At 45.7% G+C, this 23,071-nt stretch overlaps 1 protein-coding gene and 1 pseudogene across 3 annotated transcripts in view; both read right to left on the bottom strand.

The window, feature by feature from the left end:
- Positions 1-1,242: 1,242 nt before the first annotated feature.
- On the bottom strand, positions 1,243-4,793 carry LOC136159403 (alpha/beta hydrolase domain-containing protein 17C-like; annotated as a pseudogene).
- Positions 4,794-6,957: 2,164 nt separating this feature from the next.
- The window catches only part of LOC136159402 (tyrosine-protein phosphatase non-receptor type substrate 1-like), a 69,605-nt gene continuing 53,491 nt past the window's right edge, over positions 6,958-23,071 (bottom strand). For 2 of the 3 annotated variants that reach the window (XM_065921579.1, XM_065921580.1), the window contains exons 2-6: positions 22,082-22,435; positions 15,976-16,296; positions 14,875-15,204; positions 11,782-11,887; positions 6,958-11,150 (exon numbers count right to left, since the gene is read on the bottom strand). In XM_065921579.1, coding sequence (XP_065777651.1) covers positions 11,790-11,887; positions 14,875-15,204; positions 15,976-16,296; positions 22,082-22,435 — 1,103 coding nt within the window. In that variant the 3' untranslated portion in view covers positions 6,958-11,150; positions 11,782-11,789. The remainder of the gene's footprint in view (positions 11,151-11,781; positions 11,888-14,874; positions 15,205-15,975; positions 16,297-22,081; positions 22,436-23,071) is intronic. The other variant, XM_065921581.1, reaches the window with a different exon arrangement.

Genomic DNA, 23,071 nt, shown 5'->3' with positions numbered 1-23,071 from the left:
AAAAATGTGGCACATTTGTACAATGAAATATTAGCCACAAAATGGGATGAACTACATTTATAACATGGACAACCTCAAAAATAGTATGTCTAGTGAAGAACCAAACACAAAAGATGAGATTTTGTATTACTCCATTAGTACAAAAATATCTAGAAAAGGCAAATTCATAGAAACAGAAAGTAGATCCATGGTTCCCTGGAGCTGGAGTTAGGGATGAGGATTAACTGTAAAAGACAAAAGAGATCTCACTGGGGTGACAGAAATACCCTAACACTGGATTGTGGTGTTATTGGATATGATGTAAGAAATCAATATTTGGTCTTTGTCCCTGGTTCCTGGGACGTGACTTCTAAAATCCTTGGTGTCTCTGGGGTGATGAGTGGTCTAGATGGCTTCAGGAAGGAGGCTAGTAGCCAAATGACTCATGTTGGGGGCCCCTAGATGGCTTCAGGAAGGAGGCTAATAAGCACGACTATAGGGTTGTGCTGACCTCCAGAGAGGACAGAGGAGCTAACAGTGAGTTAATCACCACTGGCTAATGATTTAGTCAATCAGAACTATGTAATGGATGCTCCATAAAACCCCAAACATCAAGGCTCAGGGAGCTTCCAGACCGGTGAAAACACCAAGGTGTTGAGAGAGTGACATGCCCAGAGAGAGAATGGGAACTCAGCGCCCCTCCTGCATACCTTGCCCCTATGCCCACGCGATTGCTCCTGAGTTGTACCCTTTACCATAAACCAGTCACAATAAGTATTTTCCTGCATTCTCTGAATCCCTCTAGTGAGTTATCACACCTGAGGAGGGGGATGTTGCAGGAAGCCCCAATGTATAGCTCATCACTGAGAAGTACAGGTGACAGCCTGAGATTTGAGACTGGCGTCTAACATGAGGATTATCTGTGGGATTGAGCCCTGGCATCTGTGGCGTCTGCATAAACTCCTACAAAAATTGTTTTTTTCAGATCCATGCATCCTTTATTCCATGACGAACCACTGTGTTGCATCCAGGCAACACTATACAAACTGGCAGTCAACTGCATCCCAGCTGTACAGCAATCGGAGGCTCACAGTACATTTAAGGCTTTTAAATTTGGGGGGAAAAGTGGTTTTTTAATAAAACTGAAGAACTCTCAAACCCAAATCTGCAACCAACAGAAGTAGTGTAACAATATTAAGCATCTTACATTTTTGATGCTATTGGTGCAACCCCAGTGTCAAAACCCAAATAACTCCTAAACTAAAAAGATTAGTTTTGTGAAATTTTAATTACATAAAATTTTCAAAGCATAAACTTGTCATTTTTTTTGTCTTGGAAATGTAAAAAATTTTAATAGCAAAACATAGCAATAAAAACATATTAACATAATGTATTTAATCACTTACATTACAAGCAAAGAATCTGCAGTTCATTGCTGTGGCCTGACAGAAGAAAATTACTCAATGGGAATCTGTGCACAATGTGATTGCAAATATGTACAGTATTTTAAAAAAGCCTACAAAGAGGAAAGTTGGCTAGGTTCTTTGTTAGACCAGCCAGACAATCAGAATATTAAAACTCTGTGGACTACTGTAATAAATTTACACTTTAAAAAAAGTTTCATTTTGTTTAAGAATATTCCAGTTATATTTGTAGGGTTCCAGTTGATGAAGCCAATCACCATAGTTCCAGTAAATTACCCTTTAATTGATTTGTTTGGGGGAAAAGATTGGCATGTTAATAAAAATGAAAGAAGGAATTTTCATCACATGGTTTCCAGTTAAACTATCACAGCTTCACAAATGGACTGAACCCATGAATCCTGTGGCTGAAAGAGAGCTGCAGGTCAAATACTGAGAACATGGGTGGAGAGAGGTTGAGCCTTGCATAAACGAATCCTACCTGACCGGTAAGGTGGACAGAGGGGTGTGAGCATCCTTTTTTACAGCATGAGAAAGTGGTTCCCCCACTCAGCTCTCATTCCCACCCTGCAAGGCAATGAAGCTGGAAGTCACAACTACTCCATTTAACACGATGTGTGAATCGGTAGGATCTCTGGATACGAAAGACCGAGAAAGCCTCGGCTGTCTGATGAGGATGCGGAAAAGCTGCGTGCTTCCTTATGGTGCTCACACCATGACCGCCGTCCAGGGAAGGCATGTGTAACACGGAGGACTCCTGCTCACAGTCAAAGAGGTAATGTCAAGTCGTAGTCTTCAGGAATCGGGAAGTTCCTGAGAAGTTTTATTCTCCCTAGGTATTATGCGTAAAGCTCTATGTCATTATGCCCCGCCCGTTCGACCCCGGGTGGCTCCATGGCCTGGGGACAGAGCTCCTACAAGGCCAGGCCTTGGGAGAAGTCAATGACATCATCCTCTGTGCCGTGAATAACTAACATGGGAGAGGTGACTTTGGAGATCTTGTCAATGCCGGGGAAGGCGTCAAAGTAGTACGTTTTCCTGCTGTCGGGAAAAGACACACGCCACCCAGACATCAGAGGCGAATGGAGAATCACGGCAGCACACTTGTACCTGGAGGCCAGGTCTACCGTGGGGGCAGTCCCCATGCTCTGACCATACAAGATGATGTTCTCGGGACTTCTGCCATACATGGCAATCCATGCTCCAATGATGGTACGATACCAGAGCACATCCAGAAGAGCTCGTGTCTGCAGCTAGCTCATCACAGGCTGATACAGACAGCAAGAAGATGTTGCTGGGAGGCAGACAGCTAAGTTTTGTGCATTTCATTGATGCAGATCTTTCCGGGTGCGCAGCGCCTGCCACGCGGCGTCGATGTCTGCGAAGACGTTCTTCTTGGAGCGGCTTGCCGGAGCTGACGCCGCAGTCAGAGTGGATCGTAGGAGAAGATGTTGCAGTTGATGAGCGAGTCCAGACCGATGTAGAAGTTGCACATCTGGCTCAGGTCCACGCGTTGCCGTGCGAGAAGAGCAGCGTGTAGCGGCTGGAGGGCGCGCAGCGCACGAACATGCAACCTAGCCGGTTGTTCCCCGCAGTGCGCGAGAAGACCTCGACGCGTCCAGCTAGCGCTGCGAGTACTGCCAGTCGGCGCGCTTGGTCATGTGCAGGCTGCACGCTCCGGGCCCCGCGCCCCTTTCCTCGGACTGCTGAGCCGCGGCGGAGGTGGACGCGGCAGAGGCCGGGAGCCGGCGCTCCGGGGCCGCGCTGCTCCGACACCTGCACTGTGGAGGTGGGCTCGGGCGGCAGGAAGGCCAGCTTGGCGACGACAGGACTCGGGCAGGCAGGGCAGCAGAAGAGCCAGCACAGCTCGCCCACCGAGAAGCCGTTCATTCACTGCAGGTAGGCAGGCCCGCTGGGGAGCGACGGCTGGCGGGCACGCGGCTGGAGGAGGGGCGGAGAGGCGCTCTGGGTGTGGAAGAGGGTGGGGTGGTCTAGCGGGTACGGGGAGGCGGGGCCGGCCTGGCCAGCGCGGCACTTGCAGCCAGGGCGGGTCAGCTGCGGCCCAGCGGAGCGGGCGAGGCGCCAAGCTCCAACAAATTGAATTGATTTGTAGGACACCCTATTGGCGCTGAGCGCCGAAGGATTGATACTATTGAACTGTGGTGTTGGAGAAGACTCTTGAGAGTCCCTTGGACTGCAAGGAGATCAAACCAGCCAATCCTAAAGGAAATCAGTCCTGAATAGTCACTGGAAGGACTGATGCTGAAGCTGAAACTCCAATGCTTTGGCCACCTGATGCGAAGAACTGACTCATTTGAAAAGACCTTGATGCTGAGAAAGATTGAAGGCAGGAGGAGAAGGGGACGACAGAGGATGATATGGTTGGATGGTATCGCCAACTCAATGGGCTTGAGTTTGAGTAAGCTCTGGGAGTTGGTGATGGACAGGGATACCTAGCATGCTCCTGTCCATGAGGTCGCAGAGCCTGACATGACTGACTGGTGTGGGGAGAAAACCCGCGTATCTGGTGTCAGAGTGTTAGAAGTAAAAACAGCTCATTGCACAACTCAGCAAAATGACTAAAACTTAGTGACCCACTTAGAATGCGTGAATTTTATGGTATGTAAATTTTATCTAGATAATGTTGTTAAAACTGGTTTCCCTGGTGGCTCAGCAGTAAAGAATTCGCCTGCCAATGCAAGAGATATGGGTTCAATCCCTGGGTGGGGAAGATCCTCTGGAGAAGGAAATGGCAATCCACTCCAGTATTCTTGCCTGGGAAATTCCATGGACAGAGGAGCCTGGTGGGCTACATGGGGTTGCAGAGTCTGACATGACTTAGTGACTAAACAACAGGAAAGCTGTTGAAAAAGGGAAACCTACAAAAAGAATAGACATGTAAACGAGATGTGATGCACACTGTCCCAGGTGCACTGCTCAACGACCCAGCTACCTGGATGAGCAAGAGTCTAAACCAACCCCAAAAGATACTGGAGCACCTCCACTTTTATTGATGTCAGGGATGGAGGACCAGTTTCACTTAAACCCATCTCCAAGAACGCTTTCAGTAGGCAAGTTTTGCTTCTGGCAGCTTTTCAGGCACCTGACAAGAGGCAGAAGCTGCAGATTCTAAATGATAAAAGGACCGACCATGTGTTTCAGATTTAGCATTTTTACTCATAAAGGACTCACCTGCTCCTTTGGTTTGTACGCTCCTGGGGTCCATTCCTTGCATAGTGTGTACAGGATGTGGCAGAAGAAGGTGCCAGGTGCTCAGAGTAGCTTTTGAAATGAATCAAAACACTGAAGGGAGAACCCCTCTGGCTTAAGTTAATGGTGCATGTGACGGCTTCATAGTGTAGGACAGCCTGACCTTTTGTTTAGGTGGAGAATGTATAATTACCTGAATTTTTTCCCCAGACAGCAACAATCATGTCTTGTCCCATTTAATTTCATTAGTTAAGTTTTTGGTGTACTGAGCATCTAATTATTATCCAGTCATAGAAATGTACACTCAGACTTTGGTCTTTTTCTTTTCAGAGGTTTGGATTTTTCCATTAAAGAGGTATGCCCATCTTATTAAAATCCACCCTTGAGTGTTTTAGACTTTGAGGATTGGTAAATTCCTTTTTTTAAAAAAAAAATGGCTGACTGGCTTATGTAGGTACAGAAGTCCGGCGGGGGTGAAAATATCTAGATTAGTGTAATTTTGGACTGCCTCAGTGAGCCATGAAAGAAAAAGGGCAGGGTTTTCATCTTTTTTTGAGTCACTTCCCTAATCTTATCGTAGTTAACATGAATGTGAGAGCTTTTTAGCATTCCTTCTAGTAAAAAGGCGATCATATGATGCAGGTACCGGATGCCGGCATCACCTGCTTGATATGTCCACCGTGGCTCAGTTAAAGGGACTGCATCATCAGCCATCGGATTAGTCCTATCTTGGCGATGGAGCTGATCATCATGAGTCTGGGCTGCCTGCCATATCCGTTCCTTTTCGTCAGGGGTTAAAGTGGCATTTAGGATGTAACAAAGATCATTCCAGGTTAAATGATATGCTTGTGTAAGGCAGAGGAATTCTTTTCTGTATCTGGTAGGATTTTCTGGAAAGGATCCCAATTTTTCTTCAGTTTGGCTCATATCAGAAATTGAGAAAGGCACATGAACCTGTGTAGGGCCCTCTGGTCCTGCTACCTCTCTGAGGTCCTGGTTGATGGAGGGGGAGTGGGTGGATATCTCTTTTGGGGTTTTGGAGTCACCGCTTCCTGTTTTGGAGGAGGAAGGGCTAGAGGATGTGGTCCCAGGGTGGTAGTGAGGAGGCTCATCTGCTGCATCGAAATTGGGGGCTGAGGGTTTAAGAGCCCTTTTAGGGGCTTTAGATTTGGATTCTTTTGTAATGGAGGGGGAGAGAGAGCAGAGGAGAATTTGATAGGTAGAACAGTCCTTGCAGAGAGAAGGACGGCTTCTAAGGTCCCAGAAGGCTTGACTATAGGGGACCTCTGACCACTTGCTATTCCGTTTGAGGAAGTTAGTGAGATCTGATAAAATGTTGAAATGGAAAGTCCCAAACTCAGGCCAGCGGTTTTGGTTATCCAGTTTGTATTGAGGCCAAATTTGAGTGCAAAGTGACTTGAGTTTATGAACCTTGAGATTGGTCATGAGTAGAGGTTTGAGGTTTCATTTTACACAGGCCAAGGGAGAGTCCTGTGGTACGGATTGGCTTGACCCCATAGCAAATGGCTAGCGACTGTCCGGTCAAGAGAAAAGGTCGTCACCTAATCTTTTGACTGGGCAAAGAGAGAGAGAGACTCTGAAGGAGGGAGGGGCATCCCCCAAGTACCTCCCTAAAGGGCCTTTTGGCCGGAGGGTTCCCTGGGAACCCGGAAAGGATGATAGTCTATGGCGCCCTAGAGTATTGTCCGAGCTTACCTGGGCTGCTGGGTCAGATGAGAATTCCCGGTGGGTGAAGGGAGGTTGAAGGGCAAAAGGCCTCTGTCCTGGAGTTGGTTGGTCTCGCGGAAAAGAAAGTGTAGAGAAAAGAGGAAGAGAAAGAGAGGCCAATATTCCTCGGGTTACGTGGAAAACCAATAAAGCCCTTCCACAGGACTTGTACCGCTCAGGAAGGCACAGGGCGTCCTCTTGAGGAGTTCTTGAAAGCTCAGGAGGGAAAGTGAGCTCGGCAGGCTTTCACACTCTGAAGAGTTGGCCATGGAGAATGACAAGGAACCTCAACCTCCTGGGGTTTCAGCACCAAAAAATGTAGGGTAAGGGAGTTACAGAAGGCAAGTTTCGGAAAAAGAACAAGACTGGCACTTTACAGGAACAGATCACCTTTAATGAGGCGAGAAAGGGCAGCAGTCAGATCAGTGAGCTGCTGCACTAACCCAAGAAAAGAGTAAGTATATACAGGCATATATGTGGAAAACTACTGTCTTAAGGGGGCCTGTTCTTCTCCAAGGTTGTTCGAAATAGTTGTCTCTTAAATGACTGGGGCAAGGAATTCTGGAGATCGGCCAGAGGCTGGACTGGCTGGGAGCTGGGCATAATCAACCTTAATGTCCATTTTTTTTTCCTTTGGGTGAGAGAGTTCTTTGTTTTACATAGCATGGTGGGGAGAACCTGGAGGGGAGTTTTAACTCCAGGCTATTTTGAGCCATGTAACATTCCTTCAATGACAAACCCAAACAGTGTATTAAAAAGCAGAGACATCACTTTGCCTACAAAGGCCGTATAGTCAAAGCTATGGTTTTTCCAGTAATCATGTATGGATGTGAGAGTTGGACCATTAAGAAGGCTGAGCCCCAAAGAATTGATGCTTTCAAACTGTGGTGTTGGAGAAGACTCTTGAGAGTCCCTTGGACAGCAAGGAGATTAAACCAGTCAATCCTAAAGGAAATAAATCCTGAATATTGACTGGATAGACTGATGCTGCAGCTAAATCTCCAATACTTTGGCCACCTGATGGGAAGAACCGACTCATTGAAAGAGACCCTGATGCTGAAAACCCTGATGCTGGGAAAGATTGAAGGCAGGATGAGAAAGGGGTGACAAAGACTGAGATGGTTTGATGGCATCACTAACTCAGTGGACATGAATTTAAGCAAACTCCAGAAGATAGTGAAGGACAGGAAAGTCTGGCATGCTGCAGTTCACCGTAGAAAAGAGTTGGACACAAATAGCAACTGAACAACAGCAACAATGTTGTAAATTATACAAGAAGAATGTAAGTAGGGTGCAAGTATTTTTTTATGTGTTTTTACAAAGAAATATTAATAAATTCCTTAAATTCTCAATGTTTCTAATTTATCAAAGTACAAGTAGTAGGAGCTGACAGTTTATAATGTTTTGAAAACAAATTTAAAGCATCATAGAATGAACATTATATTTCCTATTGATTACTGAGTTCACTGCCAGTTTATTCAGTAATTTTTATGGTCCTTTTCTACCATGCACAGTGAGGACTGCATATACTTGGTATGTCAGGTGGTAATATGTAGGGAGCCATATACCAGTATTGCAGGTGGGAGGCCTTGTTCCAATGCCACAGATGCGGAACCCAGCACAAAAGTCACCTCCAGAACCGATTGACCCTCTTTCCATCCTTTACCATGACTCCCATCCCCACTCCTGATCTAAACTGGCCTTCTCCCTGACCCCACATTAGGTAAAAATACCTATCCTAACCAATCACTTACTGCCACCCTTTCAGCAGGAATTTTATTTTTCCTGAGGCTGTTAAAAGTTGACTACTAACCCACGGGAAGCATGGCTCTCCCTTGAGCTGGCCCACTGTTTAACAGTTATCTCTCTGTGGTCTGATAGGAAGTTGGCCCTTTGCTTCCAGTGTCCTCATTATCTCTGATCTTTATTCTTAGTTAACTCACTCCTTTCTGAAATATTCTGTGTGTTTAGAAATTCTTTTCCAACTTGTGTACAGACCATCAAGACAATAAGTCCTTAGGAAACAAAGTAACCAGGTTAAGAGCTCATGGAATGCCAGGGTAAGAGAGGAACTAACATTTTATACAGGGTAGTGTATGAAAGGTGCCTTGGATAAAGTGACATTTGAGCAGAGGTTGGAAAGAAGAGAGAGAGAGGTGCATATGTGTGGGGGTGGGGAGCAGAGGAGTGGTAGGATTTGACTGACATTCCCCCAAATTCACTGTGCCTGAAACAGGAAAGCCAGTTAGAGATCATAGCAATGGTACAGGAAGAGATGATGGTGGCTGAGACGAGGGAGTGGTGGTGGGGATGAGAATGTGAACATTATGGAAAGAGTCCAGTGGTGTGCTGGAACAGGCTTGGACTGGCTCATGAGACTTGATATTTGTATTCTGAGGAATTTTTCAAGCAAGTTATTAAACTGATGCTAACCTAAAATTGACCACATTGGGGGTAGTTACAGAAAGAATTGGCATGTACTACCAATCAAGGTTTCCTTTTTTTTTTTTTTAAGAGTCAGTTGTTGGGTGGGATGATTTGAGAGAATAGCATTGAAACATGTATATTACCATGTGTGAAATAGACCACTAGTCCAGGTTTGATGCCTGAGACAGGTGCTCAGGGCTGGTGCACTGGGATGACCCTGATGGATGGGATGGGGAGGGAGGTGGGAGGGGGGTTCAGGATGGGGAACACATGTACACCCATGGCTGATTCATGTCAATGTGTGGCAAAAAACACTACAATATTGTAAAGTAATCAGCCTCCAATTAAAATAAATAAATTAATTAAAAAAAAAGAATCAGTTGTTAAAGGTTTACTATCTCACCACTGGACTTTACTGTTTTGAAGACAGAATTGAATATGAGTTATAAACTGTGGCAAATTCTTAATGAGATGTAAATACCAGACCATATTACCTACCTCCTGAGAAATCTGTATGCGGGTCAAGAAGCAACAGTTAGAACCGGACATGGAACAATGGACTGGTTCCAAATTGGGAAAGGAGTACATCAAGGTTGTATATTGTCACCTTGCTTATTTAACTTATATGCAGAGAAAAATCATGTGAAATGGATGAAGCACTAGCTGGAACAAGACAGCTGGAAGAAATTTCAACAACCTCAGATATGTAGATGACACCAACCTAATGGCAGAAAGTGAAGAGGAACTAAGGAGCCTCTTGATGAAAGTGAAAGAGGAAAGTGAAAGATCTGACTTAAAACTCAACACTCAAAAAACGAAGATCATGGCATCTGGTCACATCATTGCATGGCAAATAGATGGCGATAAAAATGGAAACAGTGACAGACTTTATTTTCTTGGGCTCCAAATTCAATGTGGACAGAGACTGCAATCAGGAAATTAAAAGATTCTTGCTCCTTGAAAGATAAGCTATAACCAACCTGACAGCATATTAAGAAGCAGAGACGTCTCTTTTCCAACAAAGATCCTACTAGTCAAACCTATGACTTTTCCAGTAGCCATGTACCAATGTGAGAGCTGGATCGTAAAGAAGGCTTAGTGCCAAAGAATTGATGCTTTTGATCTGTGGTGCTGGAGAAGACTCTTGAGAGTCCCTTGAACAGCAAAGAGATCAAACCAGTCATTCCTAAATCAACCCTAATTATTAATTGGAAGGACTGTGCTGTTGCTAAAGCTCCAAAACTTTGACTACCTAATGGGGGGAGCTGACTCATTGGAAAAGACCCTGATGCTGGAAGAGTTTACGGGAGCAGGAGAAGGGGGTGACAGAGGATGAGTTGGGTGGCATCATCAAATCAATGGACATGAGTTTGAGCAAACTCTGGGAGACAGTGAAGGACAGGGACACCTGCAATGCTGTAGTCTATGGGTTTGGAAAGAGTCAGATATATTGAATGATTGAACAACAACAATAGCATAAAAGAAAGAGAAATCAAGGATGAATTCAAAGCTTCTGGACACAGCATATTTTCCATGAGCAGTTCATAAGGATTGTGAAATATTCAAGTCAATGGAAAACTACTCTTTCCATTGCAGAAAGAGGATGAGACACTAATTTCTGGGTTTGAGAAGTAGGCTATCTAGACAAATAGAGAAGGAGAAAAATTTTTCTTCAAACCAAGATGGCACTTGGTTTAAAACTAGACAGGCACTTCAATGGTAGGGAGTTAAATGAAGGCAAGAATTCAGAAGACAGAATAACTCTTCTCCACAGGGTATTAGTGTATAGTCCATGGCTCAATCCAAGGTGATGGATGATCTGTATTAGTTGGACTCAAGGAGATCCTAGTCCATCCTAAAGGAGATCAGTCCTGGGTGTTCACTGGTAGGACTGATGCTGAAGCTGAAACTCCAATACTTTGGCCACTTGATGCGAAGAGCTGGCTCATTTGAAAAGACCCTGATGCTGGGAAAGATTGAGGGCAGGAGAAGAAGGGGATGACAGAGGATGAGATGGTTGGATGGCATCACCGACTCAATGGACATGGGTTTTGGTGGACTCTGGGAGTTGGTGATGGACAGGGAGGCCTGGTGTGCTGTGGGTCATGGGGTCGCAAAGAGTTGGACACGACTGAGCGACTGAGCTGAACTAAATTCTTACATCCCAGGGAGATGTTGTGAATCAGTCTCCAGAGCTACTTCCCATGATCTCTGTTCAGGATCACATATGAAGATTCAGCTCTGGGGGTTTCATGAACATGTGGGCAGACAGATCTCCATGGACAGAAGACTTTTGGAGCAGAGTTGTGGAAGCTTTCAGCTGGGTCCTTCTTGTGGGCTGTGTCCTCAGTGAGGGAAGGAGACAGTAGAGGCTGACGGTGGCACCTAGCAGGGAGGAAGGAAGGAGCTGTGGGAAACATTTTCATACTTAATTATCTGCTCATCATTCAGGAAAAGTTCTCTGCATGCCTCCCACATGCCCAGGTATTCTCCTCCTGGGTTACCAGTCCTCAAGGGATGAACAGCCCCTGACTCTGACCCCTCAGCCTCCTCCCCAGGTCCTCATGCTCCCTCCCCAGGCCTTCCACTCTGTCACACAGAAGTCATAGTTGGAGCAGCTATCAGAGGAGCTGATCTGGGACTAATCAATATTACCTTAAGTGTGGATACCTGTTGCTCTACAGAGCCCCTGAGTTCAGTGATCTAGAAATGGTCTCCAAGCGAGCCACGCACTCAGCTGCTCCTCATTCAGTGCACACTGCCTACCCACTCCACAGAAACACCAGGAGAAACCCTTGGAAATCCATGATCCAGTCCACCTCCCCCAGGACCTCACCGTCTCCTGGGAGCTGGGCACCTCTTAGAGGGAAACATGATACTCCTGAGGGTACTGAGGGAGGTGTGCCTCCTTCTCTTAACTCCGTGAGAGCCCTGCCCCTGTGTGGCCTGTGGGTGGCCCCCCTAATGACCGCGTGTCTTCTAGATTTTGTCCTGCCCTCCCTCATCCATAACTCACAGTCAGGCTCAACACTTCCTGTGGACAAAGATGACAGATACAGTGAGCAGCAGCAGCACCTTGGGGACTAGGAAGACAACTGCCCAAAGAGAAGACAGCTCTGGACCTGGAAATCAGGGGACAAGAGGAGTGATTAGATACACCACACAGGAGCCATTCCCAGGGGCCTCCACTTACTCCATCTGAAGCTGAAGCCCATCAACATGCTGATGGCTTTGACCTGCAACCTGAGCTAAGGCTCAAGGCAGAAATTAGGGTACAGAATCCCCTCATTTTCCCTCTCTCTTTTCTCAGGCTGCAAGGGTCCTATTATTTGAAGAGAAAATGCCAGGATTGAAAATAACTGTGAGACAAGAAAAATTCAGCAAATCCTCATGCACAATCTCTCATTAGACTGTGATTCTATCCTTGGCAAGTCATCAGGAAAATGCAGGAGAAACAGGCAAGGCAGCTAGAACAGGTGCCTAGAGTTATTTGGAATTATCATCATTAATATTAAATATATCTAAACTTTGAAAATATTGGGAAAATTTCCTAAGAGCACAGACTATAGGAAAGGGATTCAAGGTAAGCCTGATTTTAAAGGATTGGCACAAAATCCCCAGGTTCTGTGCATATGTTACCTTACATGTCAAGAAGGATTAGCAGTAGTGATTTGTTAAGGATCTTGAGATGGGCACATTAAATTAGATTTTCCAGGCAGAGCCAATGTAGTTGTGAAGATTCTTATAAGTAAAAGATGGAGGCAGGTCATTTGGAGAAGCAGATGTAATCAGAAGCAGAGGTCACAGTAATGTGGAGCCCTTTACCAAGGGGTGTGAGCACCCTTGGAAGCTGGAAAAGGCAAGGAAATGGATTCTCCTCTAGAATCTTCAGAAAGAACACAGCCTAGTCACCCATTATAATGTCTGACCTCTACAACTATATGATAATATATTTATCTTGTATTAAATCACTAAACATATTAATTACTCACAGTGACTATAGGAACATAATTCAAGGAAGACAGATTTGACTCTATGGACAGGCATGATTTAAAATGCATACCCTCTGGGTAGAAAAGGCAAAAAGAGAAAAGAAGTGCTATTTGGCAATTGAGAGAAAAAGAAAAAGGTAGGGAGAAGGGATTTCAGACATTGGTTCCTGAAAGATAAAAGAGAACCAAAGAATTAGAGGACTCAGAACTTTTTTCCCTCTTTCAAAACCAACGAGCCAACCAGCCAAAAACTCCATTACTGTATTGGATTTTTCTATATTGCAGGAAGAGAAGTCATTAGGGTAGGAATATATTGTAAAACACCCCAATACCATAAAAACAAACAATAAGATGTCCATCCTCACACCAGGCTGACTGGACCCAGCATGGCAGTGGTTGAGCCCTCAGATGCCCAGGGTAGGTTCTGGGTCCCAGTAGGAAAGTCACATCAACATCTTACACTTCTCTTCAGCCTGACAACCTAGATGCCCCAAAAACACACTAGCAGGCATGCTGAGTCAGGCCCCTACAGCAGCCCTGGTTGAGCCCATTAGGAGATTGAAGACTAAAAGCATGTCCAAGCCACTGCAGACAAAATGGCATGGGCTTTTCTCTCCTATGCTCCCTGTTAAGTACAACTTGAACCCTAGAAAGAGCACGAGAGACAAGCATAGGAGGACTCTGAGGTGGGAGAGGAGGCAGAGTGCCTAGGGATCTGAGATCTGGAGGAAGAACGCAGTAGTCAGTCATCCAGGTCTGTTCTCCTAACTCCACACCTCAAGAGGAGACTCAGGTGTGGCACTAGAAGAAAGAAAAAGTCTAAACCAATTACCTAAATTCCTGCCTCAAGAAATGAGAAAAGGAGGAGCAAAATAAACCCAACGCAAGTAGAAGGAAGGAAATAATAAATAAAGAAAGAAAAACCAATGAAATCAGAAACAGAGAAGCAATAGAGAAAAATCACTGAAAGGAGGGTGTTCTTTTAAAAAGACCAATAACATTGAAAATTTTCCAGTACAACTGACAAATAAAAAAGGAGGAATGATACATTTCCAGTATTAGGATGAAACCAAGGCTGTCACTACAGATACTGCAGACAAAAGCATAATAAAGAAATGTCATGAACAGCTGTACAGAAAGACATTTGACAACTCAGAGATGATGGAACAAATACCTAAAAAAAAAAAAAAAAAAAAAAAAAAACCCACTACCTCAGCTCATTCAATGTGAAATGAATAATCTGAATACTCTTATATGTTTGATTCAAATTAATTTTCAGAAGATTCTCAAGGCCAGATGGTTTCATGGGAAAATTTTGACAAGAAGTTGCAAATAAATTAAAAATAATTTTGGTGCACAGAAAACAATAATAGTATTTTGGAAAATTTGATTTTATGCTCCATTTGAAACGGTGTTAGTCAATTAGAATTGATTATATTCAGTGTGCACTTGTATGACTTTTGTAAAAGTCAATATACTTAACCAGATAACCACACTATTGTGGATGCCATTGACTGGTTGTGCACACAGGACTAAGTCAAAGTGAACATTATTATGAAACTGTTCTGTATCTATTGTTTAAGGGAAGTTGTTTATTCTCCCCTTGCTCTCTTTATTCTTCCAGCAGACAGGGACATGGACACTCGGTGACCCAGTATTGACCCAGCAGATAAGGACAACACCATAGAGTATGTTGGAAGATATGTGGGCCTCTGATAGTTCTTCTGGAGTAACGGTTCCTAAACCTGATTTGACCCTCTCTTGATGTTACATGAGAGCCTACAAGATGTTTTATTTATAGGAAGGGGGACTGTCCTTGGGACAAGCCCCAGCTGAGGGGGGAACCTGTCTCTAATTAGCACATATTTATTATATAGGCTGGTGGTCCCTGTCCTCAGAGACTCAGATTCACCTTGATTATCTTAGCCCAGTCATCTGGACTAAAAGTGACACATTTTTTCTTACCAGTGGTCACTCTTGGAGGTGGGAACTCACTTTAAAGTTCTATTTTATATCTATTGACTTCTAGATTGTTCTTTTAAATGAATGAATTACTACCTTCAATAGTAAAAAAAAAAAAAGATAAACAGCTGGGTCAGTTGCAGTGGTGACCTCACCAGGGGTTTGACCTGTGTCCTGGTCCTTCTGGGGAGCAGAGACCTCCAGGATATGGCTTTTGGAGACCGCCGGCTGCCCATCATGCTCCACCTGGCAGGTGTGCACCACAGCCTCCCTGTGGGCAGAGGAGTTTACCAGGAGCCAGCTTGTATGGTTAAAGGTCCCATCCTTGTTCTCTACGAGGGTCGAGGCCCGTTCTGTTCGGAACACGATTCCGTTCTCCAACCAGGTCAGCTGTAGGCGCTGGGGGTAGAACTTGTTCACCTGACAGGTGACGTTCACCTGGTTCCCCGCTGGGGGGTATCCGGTAATCTCCAGGGTGGGTGGAACTGAAACAGCACAGGAAGAAGTTCTGACCTTATGGAACACACAGATCATAGGGGAGGAGATGGATAACAGCTCAGCACAGCCAGGGAGTCACCCAGAGCCAGGCACGCAGTAGGTGCTCAAACACTGAGGGTCTATTTGCATGTGAATGAAGTCATTGAACACAGTGAAAGTATACTACTCAAGGACAGGGACCTCCTATTAGGTTTATAATGTGTGAAATCAACAAGCTCAGCCTCTGGCATGCAGTTGGAATGTAAGACTGCAGCAAAATAAATGAAATCACCAAATACATAGGGTCCTGGGCTTAGCATAGTTGCTCAGTAATTGGAGATACTCAGATGGTAAAGTGTCTGGTTGCAATGCGGGAGATCTGGGTTTGATCCCTGGATTGGGAAGATCCCCTGGAGAAGGAAATGGCAACCCACTCCAGTACTCTTGCCGGGAAAATTCCATGGACGGAGGAGCCTGGTAGCCTACAGTCCATGGGGTCTCAAAGAGTCGGACATGACTGAGAGACTTCACTTTCACTTTCATTGATAAAGAAAACTACTTATCACAGTGCTTGGCACATGGTAGTTGTACATCTGGCACTTTCATTAAAATGGAGTTACCAACTCTTCTAGGAGCCCTTTCTAGAAGGGCTAGATTGGACAGGACTGTCAGGAAGTAGATTTCAGGCAATTCAAGGCCTGAAGCAAAAGGCAAGGAGGAGGAGCAGGCTGGGGTCTTGGGGACAGGTGTGGGCTAGGGCTGACAGAAGGGACATCTACCTCGGATGGTCTCGGACAAGTTGGCAGTCCCACGGAGAGGAGGGCCCCCCTGCAGGGTGACGTGGGCCACCTCACAGATGACCTGGGAGTGAACGTCCCCTGGGGCCAGCAGCACCTTGGTTGTGCTGTTGATGCTATAGGAAGCGTTGTCTTTCTGTGGGTCCACGCTGGTCTGGGAGGCTGAGAGCTCATTGCCATTTTTGAACCATTTCAGGGAGATGTTTCTGGGGGAGAAGCCGTGGGATGTGCAGGTGAAGCTCACTGTCTGCTCAGGTGTAGCCCTCACTGTAGGGCCGGATACCATAGGTGGAGAGGGCTTGGCTACAAAAGAAACATTTATAAATGAAGAACATAATTTTGATTATCATCACTACAAACAGCTTGTGACAATGTTAAGAAATTGCAAATATATTATTTTTAAATTCACGGTTGCAGTGAGGGTTAAATCAGGCACTGGAAGCATTTTTTCTGGGAGAAAAATGTCAGGTGCTTCACAAAAGTAAAGAAACACAGACCTCTGTTTAACCCAGAATGTATTTATATGCAGAACTGTCCTCTCAGGAATTTATGAATTTCCTTCACAATTGTCTTTCTTTTCATGAATATTCCAGTAGGACCGATGTATGAATCCCTGAATTTCAAAGGAATGGTGCAAAAAGGCATTTTTTCTGAGTCTGGGTTTTTCTCTTGAATTAGTACTGGGTTGAAAAGAAAGATTACTGAGTGCTGAGAAACCAGTGGTGATTAATTTCTTATATATGTGTGTGTGTGTTAGCTGCTCAGCTGTTTCTTTATGTCTCAGTTGATTCTTTATGACCCCATGGACTGTAGCCTGCCTGGCTCCTCTGTCCATGGAATTCTCCAGGCCAGAATACTGGAGTAGGTAGCCATTTCCTTTGCAGGGGATCTTCCTGACCCAGGGATCGAACCCCGGTCTCCTGCATTACAGGCAAATTCTTTACTGTCTGAGCAACCAGGGAAGTCTGGTTAATTTTTTAGCTGTTATTAAATCTGTAGATACACAAATCAGCAAACCAAATATGAGGGTGGTTTCTCTCTGTTGATGGGTGCTGTAGGGTGTCTCTAAATTGTTCATTATTACACAACATCCCGTGTATAAGTTGTCAGACAGCAAATGTAACAAATATTTTCATTTCTAAACACTTAACTTGCTTCCTAAAACTCAAACATTTGAGGACATAGTTAGGAGTTACCTTAATATGTCAAATCCAACACACACCAGCATCATGGATGCCCCTTAAAGTACTGTGATTAGATACCACTTGTCCAGAGTTGTTCAGAGCTTAAAGATGGGCTCAACTCTTGACCACCCTTGGCTCTCTAATCTTCCCACCAACCCTGAGGGGGGGAACTGAGAGTGGCCCTATACATAGGATGAGGCTCAGGAAGGATGCAGCTGGCCTGGGGCACCCAGCAGGTAAGGTCAGAGCTCACCTCACTGCACAGGACATACTGATTTTAGTGTCGCTGTTCTTTATCCTGGAGCCTCACTGTTTCTGGACAAAGTGGATACAAGCACCATCTGTAAGATGAGTGAGGATGTATGTAACATAAAGAGCCTGACACACAGTAGGTGCTTAATTAGTAACACCTGTGATTATTATCCTACGATCTGATCATTCCAGTTCTGAAACTACATTTTTGGCAAGAGAAAGCAAAACAAAAGCACAATAGAAGCACTAAGGAGAGTCTCAAGTCTTGCTCCATACAGCTGCCTTCCAAATATCAACATGAAAAGAAATAGTAGGAACACCAAATTATGAATCTGACCCCTAAAAAATACATAATCCCCTCAAGAGGTAAGTTTGGGAAATTGGCTTTCAAAACACACAAGAGACCACAGGTACTTTTCCTGTAGATCAGATCATTACAGAATCTGTAAGCAAGTTGAAAGGAAGGAGGACAGATTTCATCAGAGCCTCTCTGGCGTTTGAGGCAGGAGGGCTCCTGGCTGAGCAGGGAGTGTTTGTAGAGATTCTAGCACCTGTTTAGACACCTGTGTTTAAAGTTGGGAAGGTTTCCCCAGTGATGAAGCTCATGTCTGCACAGGGTGGCCTGAGTGGGGAAGAATACCCTCTCAGATCAGGAGAGCTTGGTTGGAGGTGGGATTTATTTCTACCACTCCACTTGGGATGATTTTCTTGGGCCTCCTAAGATCTGTCAATATCACAGTCTATTCTGAAGCACCGACCCCTGTGAGAGCTGTTCTTTCGACCCAGGCACCAGAGAGTCCACGTCTATCAGGGAAAAACTGCAGCTCTCTCCCTCTGTGACCCCAGAGAACATGTAGCTCTGGGCTCCTGTGCCCTGGCTGGACACCAGCGTCCTCCGCAGGAGTTAAGACACTCAGCTGCCCAGACCATGTCTGTGCACTTAAATCAGAGGTTCTAGGGTAGAGCCAGGGTCTGGGGATCTTCTCACCAGCTCCCGGGTGATGCCATGAATGGTTGAAGTTGAAAGGTACCTAGTCCCACACCAACCCTAGTTGTACTTAGTCTTAGAGGGAAAGTGGCCCATAGAACATCCTCTGGCTTTGGCACATCAGAGCTCATGTTGGTGGAAGACATGCCAGGCTCTGCTCTAATCACTTGACATGCGTCCCTCATTCAATCCCTGCAGCTACTCTGTTAAGATGGGGCTGTCACTGAGGGACGAGGACACTGATGCAGTGTTGGGAAGGACTTGTCAGAAGTCCCAAAGCCAGGACAGGGCAGAGCCGGGATGGGGGCCCAGGCAGGGGTATGGCCCAGGCTCTCAACCACAGTGCCCTGAGCCCAGGGCTTTCTAGACCCTCTCCAGTCATCACAGATTCTTGAAAGTTAATGTAATTACAACTATTTCACAGATAGGGAAACTGAGACGTTCCCAGGATCCCACTGCCCTCCTGGGATGGACAGCACCATCGCCCTCTGAGGGGTGGTGCTGTTACAGGTCATTGTACCCTCAGGACACCCTGCAAATGTGTGATTATCCTTTTTCTACAGGTGAGGAATGGGGACAAGCTCAGGGAGCTGGGTCTCAGCTTTGAAATAACACCTGAATTAGGAGAACCTACTCTGTGCTGGTGATTTAGACAGAGTACCTCAAACACTTCTAATTCTCCTGAAAGGAGACCATGAGGACCGCTATTGTACGAAGAGAAAAGTGATGCTGAGAGAAATGAAGAGACTGTCTCCTCTCACTCTCCACTGTGTCCCAGTGTTTCCTGTCACCTCCATGTTTCCCTTGTGGCTCCGCTGGTAAAGAATCCACCTGCAACGCGGGAGACCTGGGATTGATCCCTGGGTTGAAAAGATCACCTGGAGAGGGGAAGGCTACCCACTCCAGCATTCCGGCCTGGAGAATTCCATGAACTGTTATAGTCCATGGGGTCGCAAAGAGTTGGACACAACTGAGTGACTTTCACTTTCACTTTCCATGAAAGTGAACCTGAACTGTGCTTCAAGTTCATTAGCAGAGCAAGTGCCCAACTTCAGGAGCCCCCAGCCTGACCACCACCCTCCCCTTTTCCCTCAGATTCTTGACTTCAAAAGACTACAGGGAGGAGAGGCCTCTGAGGGCCCAGGCCTGGGGACCCTGAAGCCACAAGGGAAGACATGGACTCCTGACACCTAAGTCTAGACTAGGAACCCTTGCTCACACGGGGCCCCACTCCCTCTAGGAAACACCTCCCCCTCCTCATCCTCAGTCTGCAGAACCAGGAATGGGCATGCCCGGTGCTGCTGGGGTCACACTGGCCCCTCTGGACTCTGTCCACACCACCCTTCCCAGACCTGCTCCACAGGAGGCCTAGTGAAGGGGCAACATCACAACAATGGGGAGAAAACCTCCTGATGCTTTTAAGAATGCTAGTGTATGTGCTGCCGAAGCGAGCACGGTTTTTAAGAGTGTTGATCCCTGTCATTGAGGAACATTTCAGCACATCACACAACACTGAATGATCTATCTCATCTGGGTTGTAAAACTGGACTTGCCTCCCTTACAGGACTTTTTAAAGTGTTTATTTCTAAAGGAGAGGACAAAACAAACTTTTAAGAGGATGGGGTTGGAGCTTTCTCCATACGTTGACAAACACAGTGGGTTGTGCAGAGAGCAGAGCTATGACACTGTGAGTGTTTAGGGTTCAATCTTGGCTCCTCTAGCTATTCACAAATCAAGTCCCCTGTCTGAACCTCAGGGTCCTCGTCTGTAAAATGGAAAACAGACAACCTTTCCTTCTGAACACTGTTTATAATGAGCAAATGCCTAAGGAGGATTCACCATCTGACAGGCTGCTCCTCCCCTCCCCTCCCTCCTTTCTCATCCAGGGAATCATCTGGCAGGCAGCCTGAGGAAGAGGATGAACAGCCCTGGAAGCCAGCAGATCTGAGAGGTGGGGGAGCCACTTACTAGCTGTATTGAGACTGAGCAGGGGACCCACCACCTGGGAAGTTTAGTAATATCTGAGAAATCATGATAAAGCCACCTGCCCTGCTGATGTCTAGAGGTTTGGGGAGATTCATTTGCTACCATGACTAGAAGGGAAATTTGGCAATACTGTCACACAAATTAAAATCCTCATGCTGTCTAAACTAGCAATGCCATTTCCAGTGGATATTTCTCCTCTGAGGAGACTGACACATGGAAATGTTATCCCTTCAGCACTGTTTCAGTAGCCCAAGGTTAGGAACAACTTAGTGTCCATCAACAAAAGACTGTAAGATGAATGATGGTGTTGCCATATGCTGAGTGCATGTAAATCCATGGCTGATTCATGTCAATGTATGACAAAAACCACTACAATATTGTAAAGTAATTAGCCTCCAACTAATAATAAAAAAAAAAGAATAAATACTCTCACATAGAAAAAAAAAAGAAAAACAGGGCAACTCTAGGTGCTGACATGGAATGAGAGTTTTTGGATCGTGCAGCTGAAAGTAGGAAGAGTTTTCCAGTTATCTCAGGCTCAGGGTCTGAATGTGAGGGGCCTTCTGAACCCTGGGGAAAGCAATGAAAAGAGCCTGTTCCATGGTTAACCCAAGGAACTTTTATGCTGCATCTTGTGTGTGCAAGTCTCTTCCATGAAAGGAGTTCCAGTGCTGGTGCAGGAAAGAGACTGGCTTGGAATCAGTTTGGGTTCTTAATGGATCCTCTCATTGTCTATGTGACTGTGGTCTGGACCCCTGTCATCTCCTGGCCTTGGCCACCATCTGTACATGGGGGTTTGGGAGGATGGTGTCCAGAGATCCATCCTGTTCTGAGAGTCCAGGATTCAGGGTATTTGTCAGAAAAATCTAAATAAACACTTTTTCTGCCTCAATAGGGCTGCTCCAGCTCCTAACTCACCCACATGGAGAATTGCTTCCCTGAGAAGGGACATTCTGAGATGCTGGGAGACTTCAGTGATTATGTGAGTCAATCCGTGAATGACAGAAGGATTTTTTTAACAGATCCTCTGGAAACACCCAACCTCTCAGCATAGTCTCCAATCAGGGCCATCAGAATAAACACTGAAACTGTGTCTCTTAGAATCTCTTTTCAGTGTGATAGTCTGAATAGAAAATAAAGAAACACATCTCTCCTCCCTGCCCTGGATGGATTTCTCCTCTTCAGAAGGGAAGAGGACATAAGCTTCAAGGGAGAAGAGCCTTTGTCTGCTTTGCTCACTGCTGTTTCCACAGCATCCAGAGCAGGGCCTGGCACACAGTAGGTGCTCAATAAGTGCTGAATAAAGAGAAGACTCAGCCACGCTGAGGGTGCACTCTCCAGAGGTAAGAAGTGAGGCCTGGCCTGTCAAGGAGCAAGTCACTCAGACTTTCATTTCCCTTATCCCTGGAATCAATGGATTGAATGTGATGGAAAGGACAAGGACTGTGGAGCCAGGTAGATGGGGGATCCAGACTTTTCCCGTGTTGACCAGCTGAGGGACCTTGAGCAAATAGCACAACCGTCATGGCCTCAAATACTCTGATTTGTAGAAAGGAGTAAAATCAGATCATGTCCTGGTCACTGTTGTACCAGATTCCTTTTTTTGTTCAAAGAGTGAAGGGCTTTCTTGTTGACTTGTCAGAGACCAGGGGATGAAGGACACCCAGGCCATACTCACCACTCACAGTGAGATGAGTGCCTGGTCCAGACTTAAACTCCACATCACCAAGTCCTCTCTGGAACTTCACACAGTAGTAGACACCAGTGTCTGCTGGGGTGATATTACTGATGCGGATGGAAAAGTCCATGTTGTTTCTCTTTGTGGCATCTGAAACATTTGTAACTCTGGGGAAGGGGGCTTCTTTTTGACTGTAGATGAACTCCCGGCCTGGCCCAGTTCCTCTGAACCACTTCGTGGGCCCCACGGGTCTCAGGGAGGTCACAGTGCAGCGCAGAGTGACCGTCTCTCCTGCTGCAACTGACACAGACCTCTCAGGCTGAATCACCTGCAGCTCCCCCTCACCTGCCGCTCCTGGAGGAAAACACAAAGCAGTTATTTATTCATCCTCATGTGATCCTGTAGGTTTTCTCAAGTGTTTATCAACAACAGCGTTCATTGTCTGAATGCACCTTGAATGGGCCTTAAACTCAGCACACGGCATGTACATTGCATGTAGCTTGCACAATGAGTCTGTAATGTGAGACACTAACACAAGTGAGGAGCTGAGGCACAGAGGTCAATGATGTGGCAGAGACTGGGACTGAGTCCTTGAGCCCTCTCTGGAAGTGTCATGATCCACCCAGTATTCCTGGGTGTCCACTGTGTGTCCTCAGGGAGTGCTGCACTTCTGTCCTTTGCATTAGGTGGGACCACGTGACCTCTTAGATCACTGAGTTGTGAGAAGTGATGCCTGTATTTTGTATGTTATTCATTAAACGGCAAGTACCTTTATGAGCCAACTTCTCTCCTCCCCAGCAATCTACATACTCATGATAGAATTGGCTCCAACAACCTGGATACTTGAGTGACAGTGATGTTCAGAGCTCCCAACACACAATGAACACTTAGTTTATGAAGAAAGTAAAGCTTTGTTTCAACTCCCTGGGATTTTTTCCAATGACACAGTCATATTATATGACTAAAGCAGCTATAATAGATTATAGAAAA

Source organism: Muntiacus reevesi, chromosome 2, assembly GCF_963930625.1.
Source record: "Muntiacus reevesi chromosome 2, mMunRee1.1, whole genome shotgun sequence".
NCBI lineage: Eukaryota > Metazoa > Chordata > Mammalia > Artiodactyla > Cervidae > Muntiacus > Muntiacus reevesi.
This window is presented reverse-complemented; position numbering and strand designations above follow the sequence as displayed.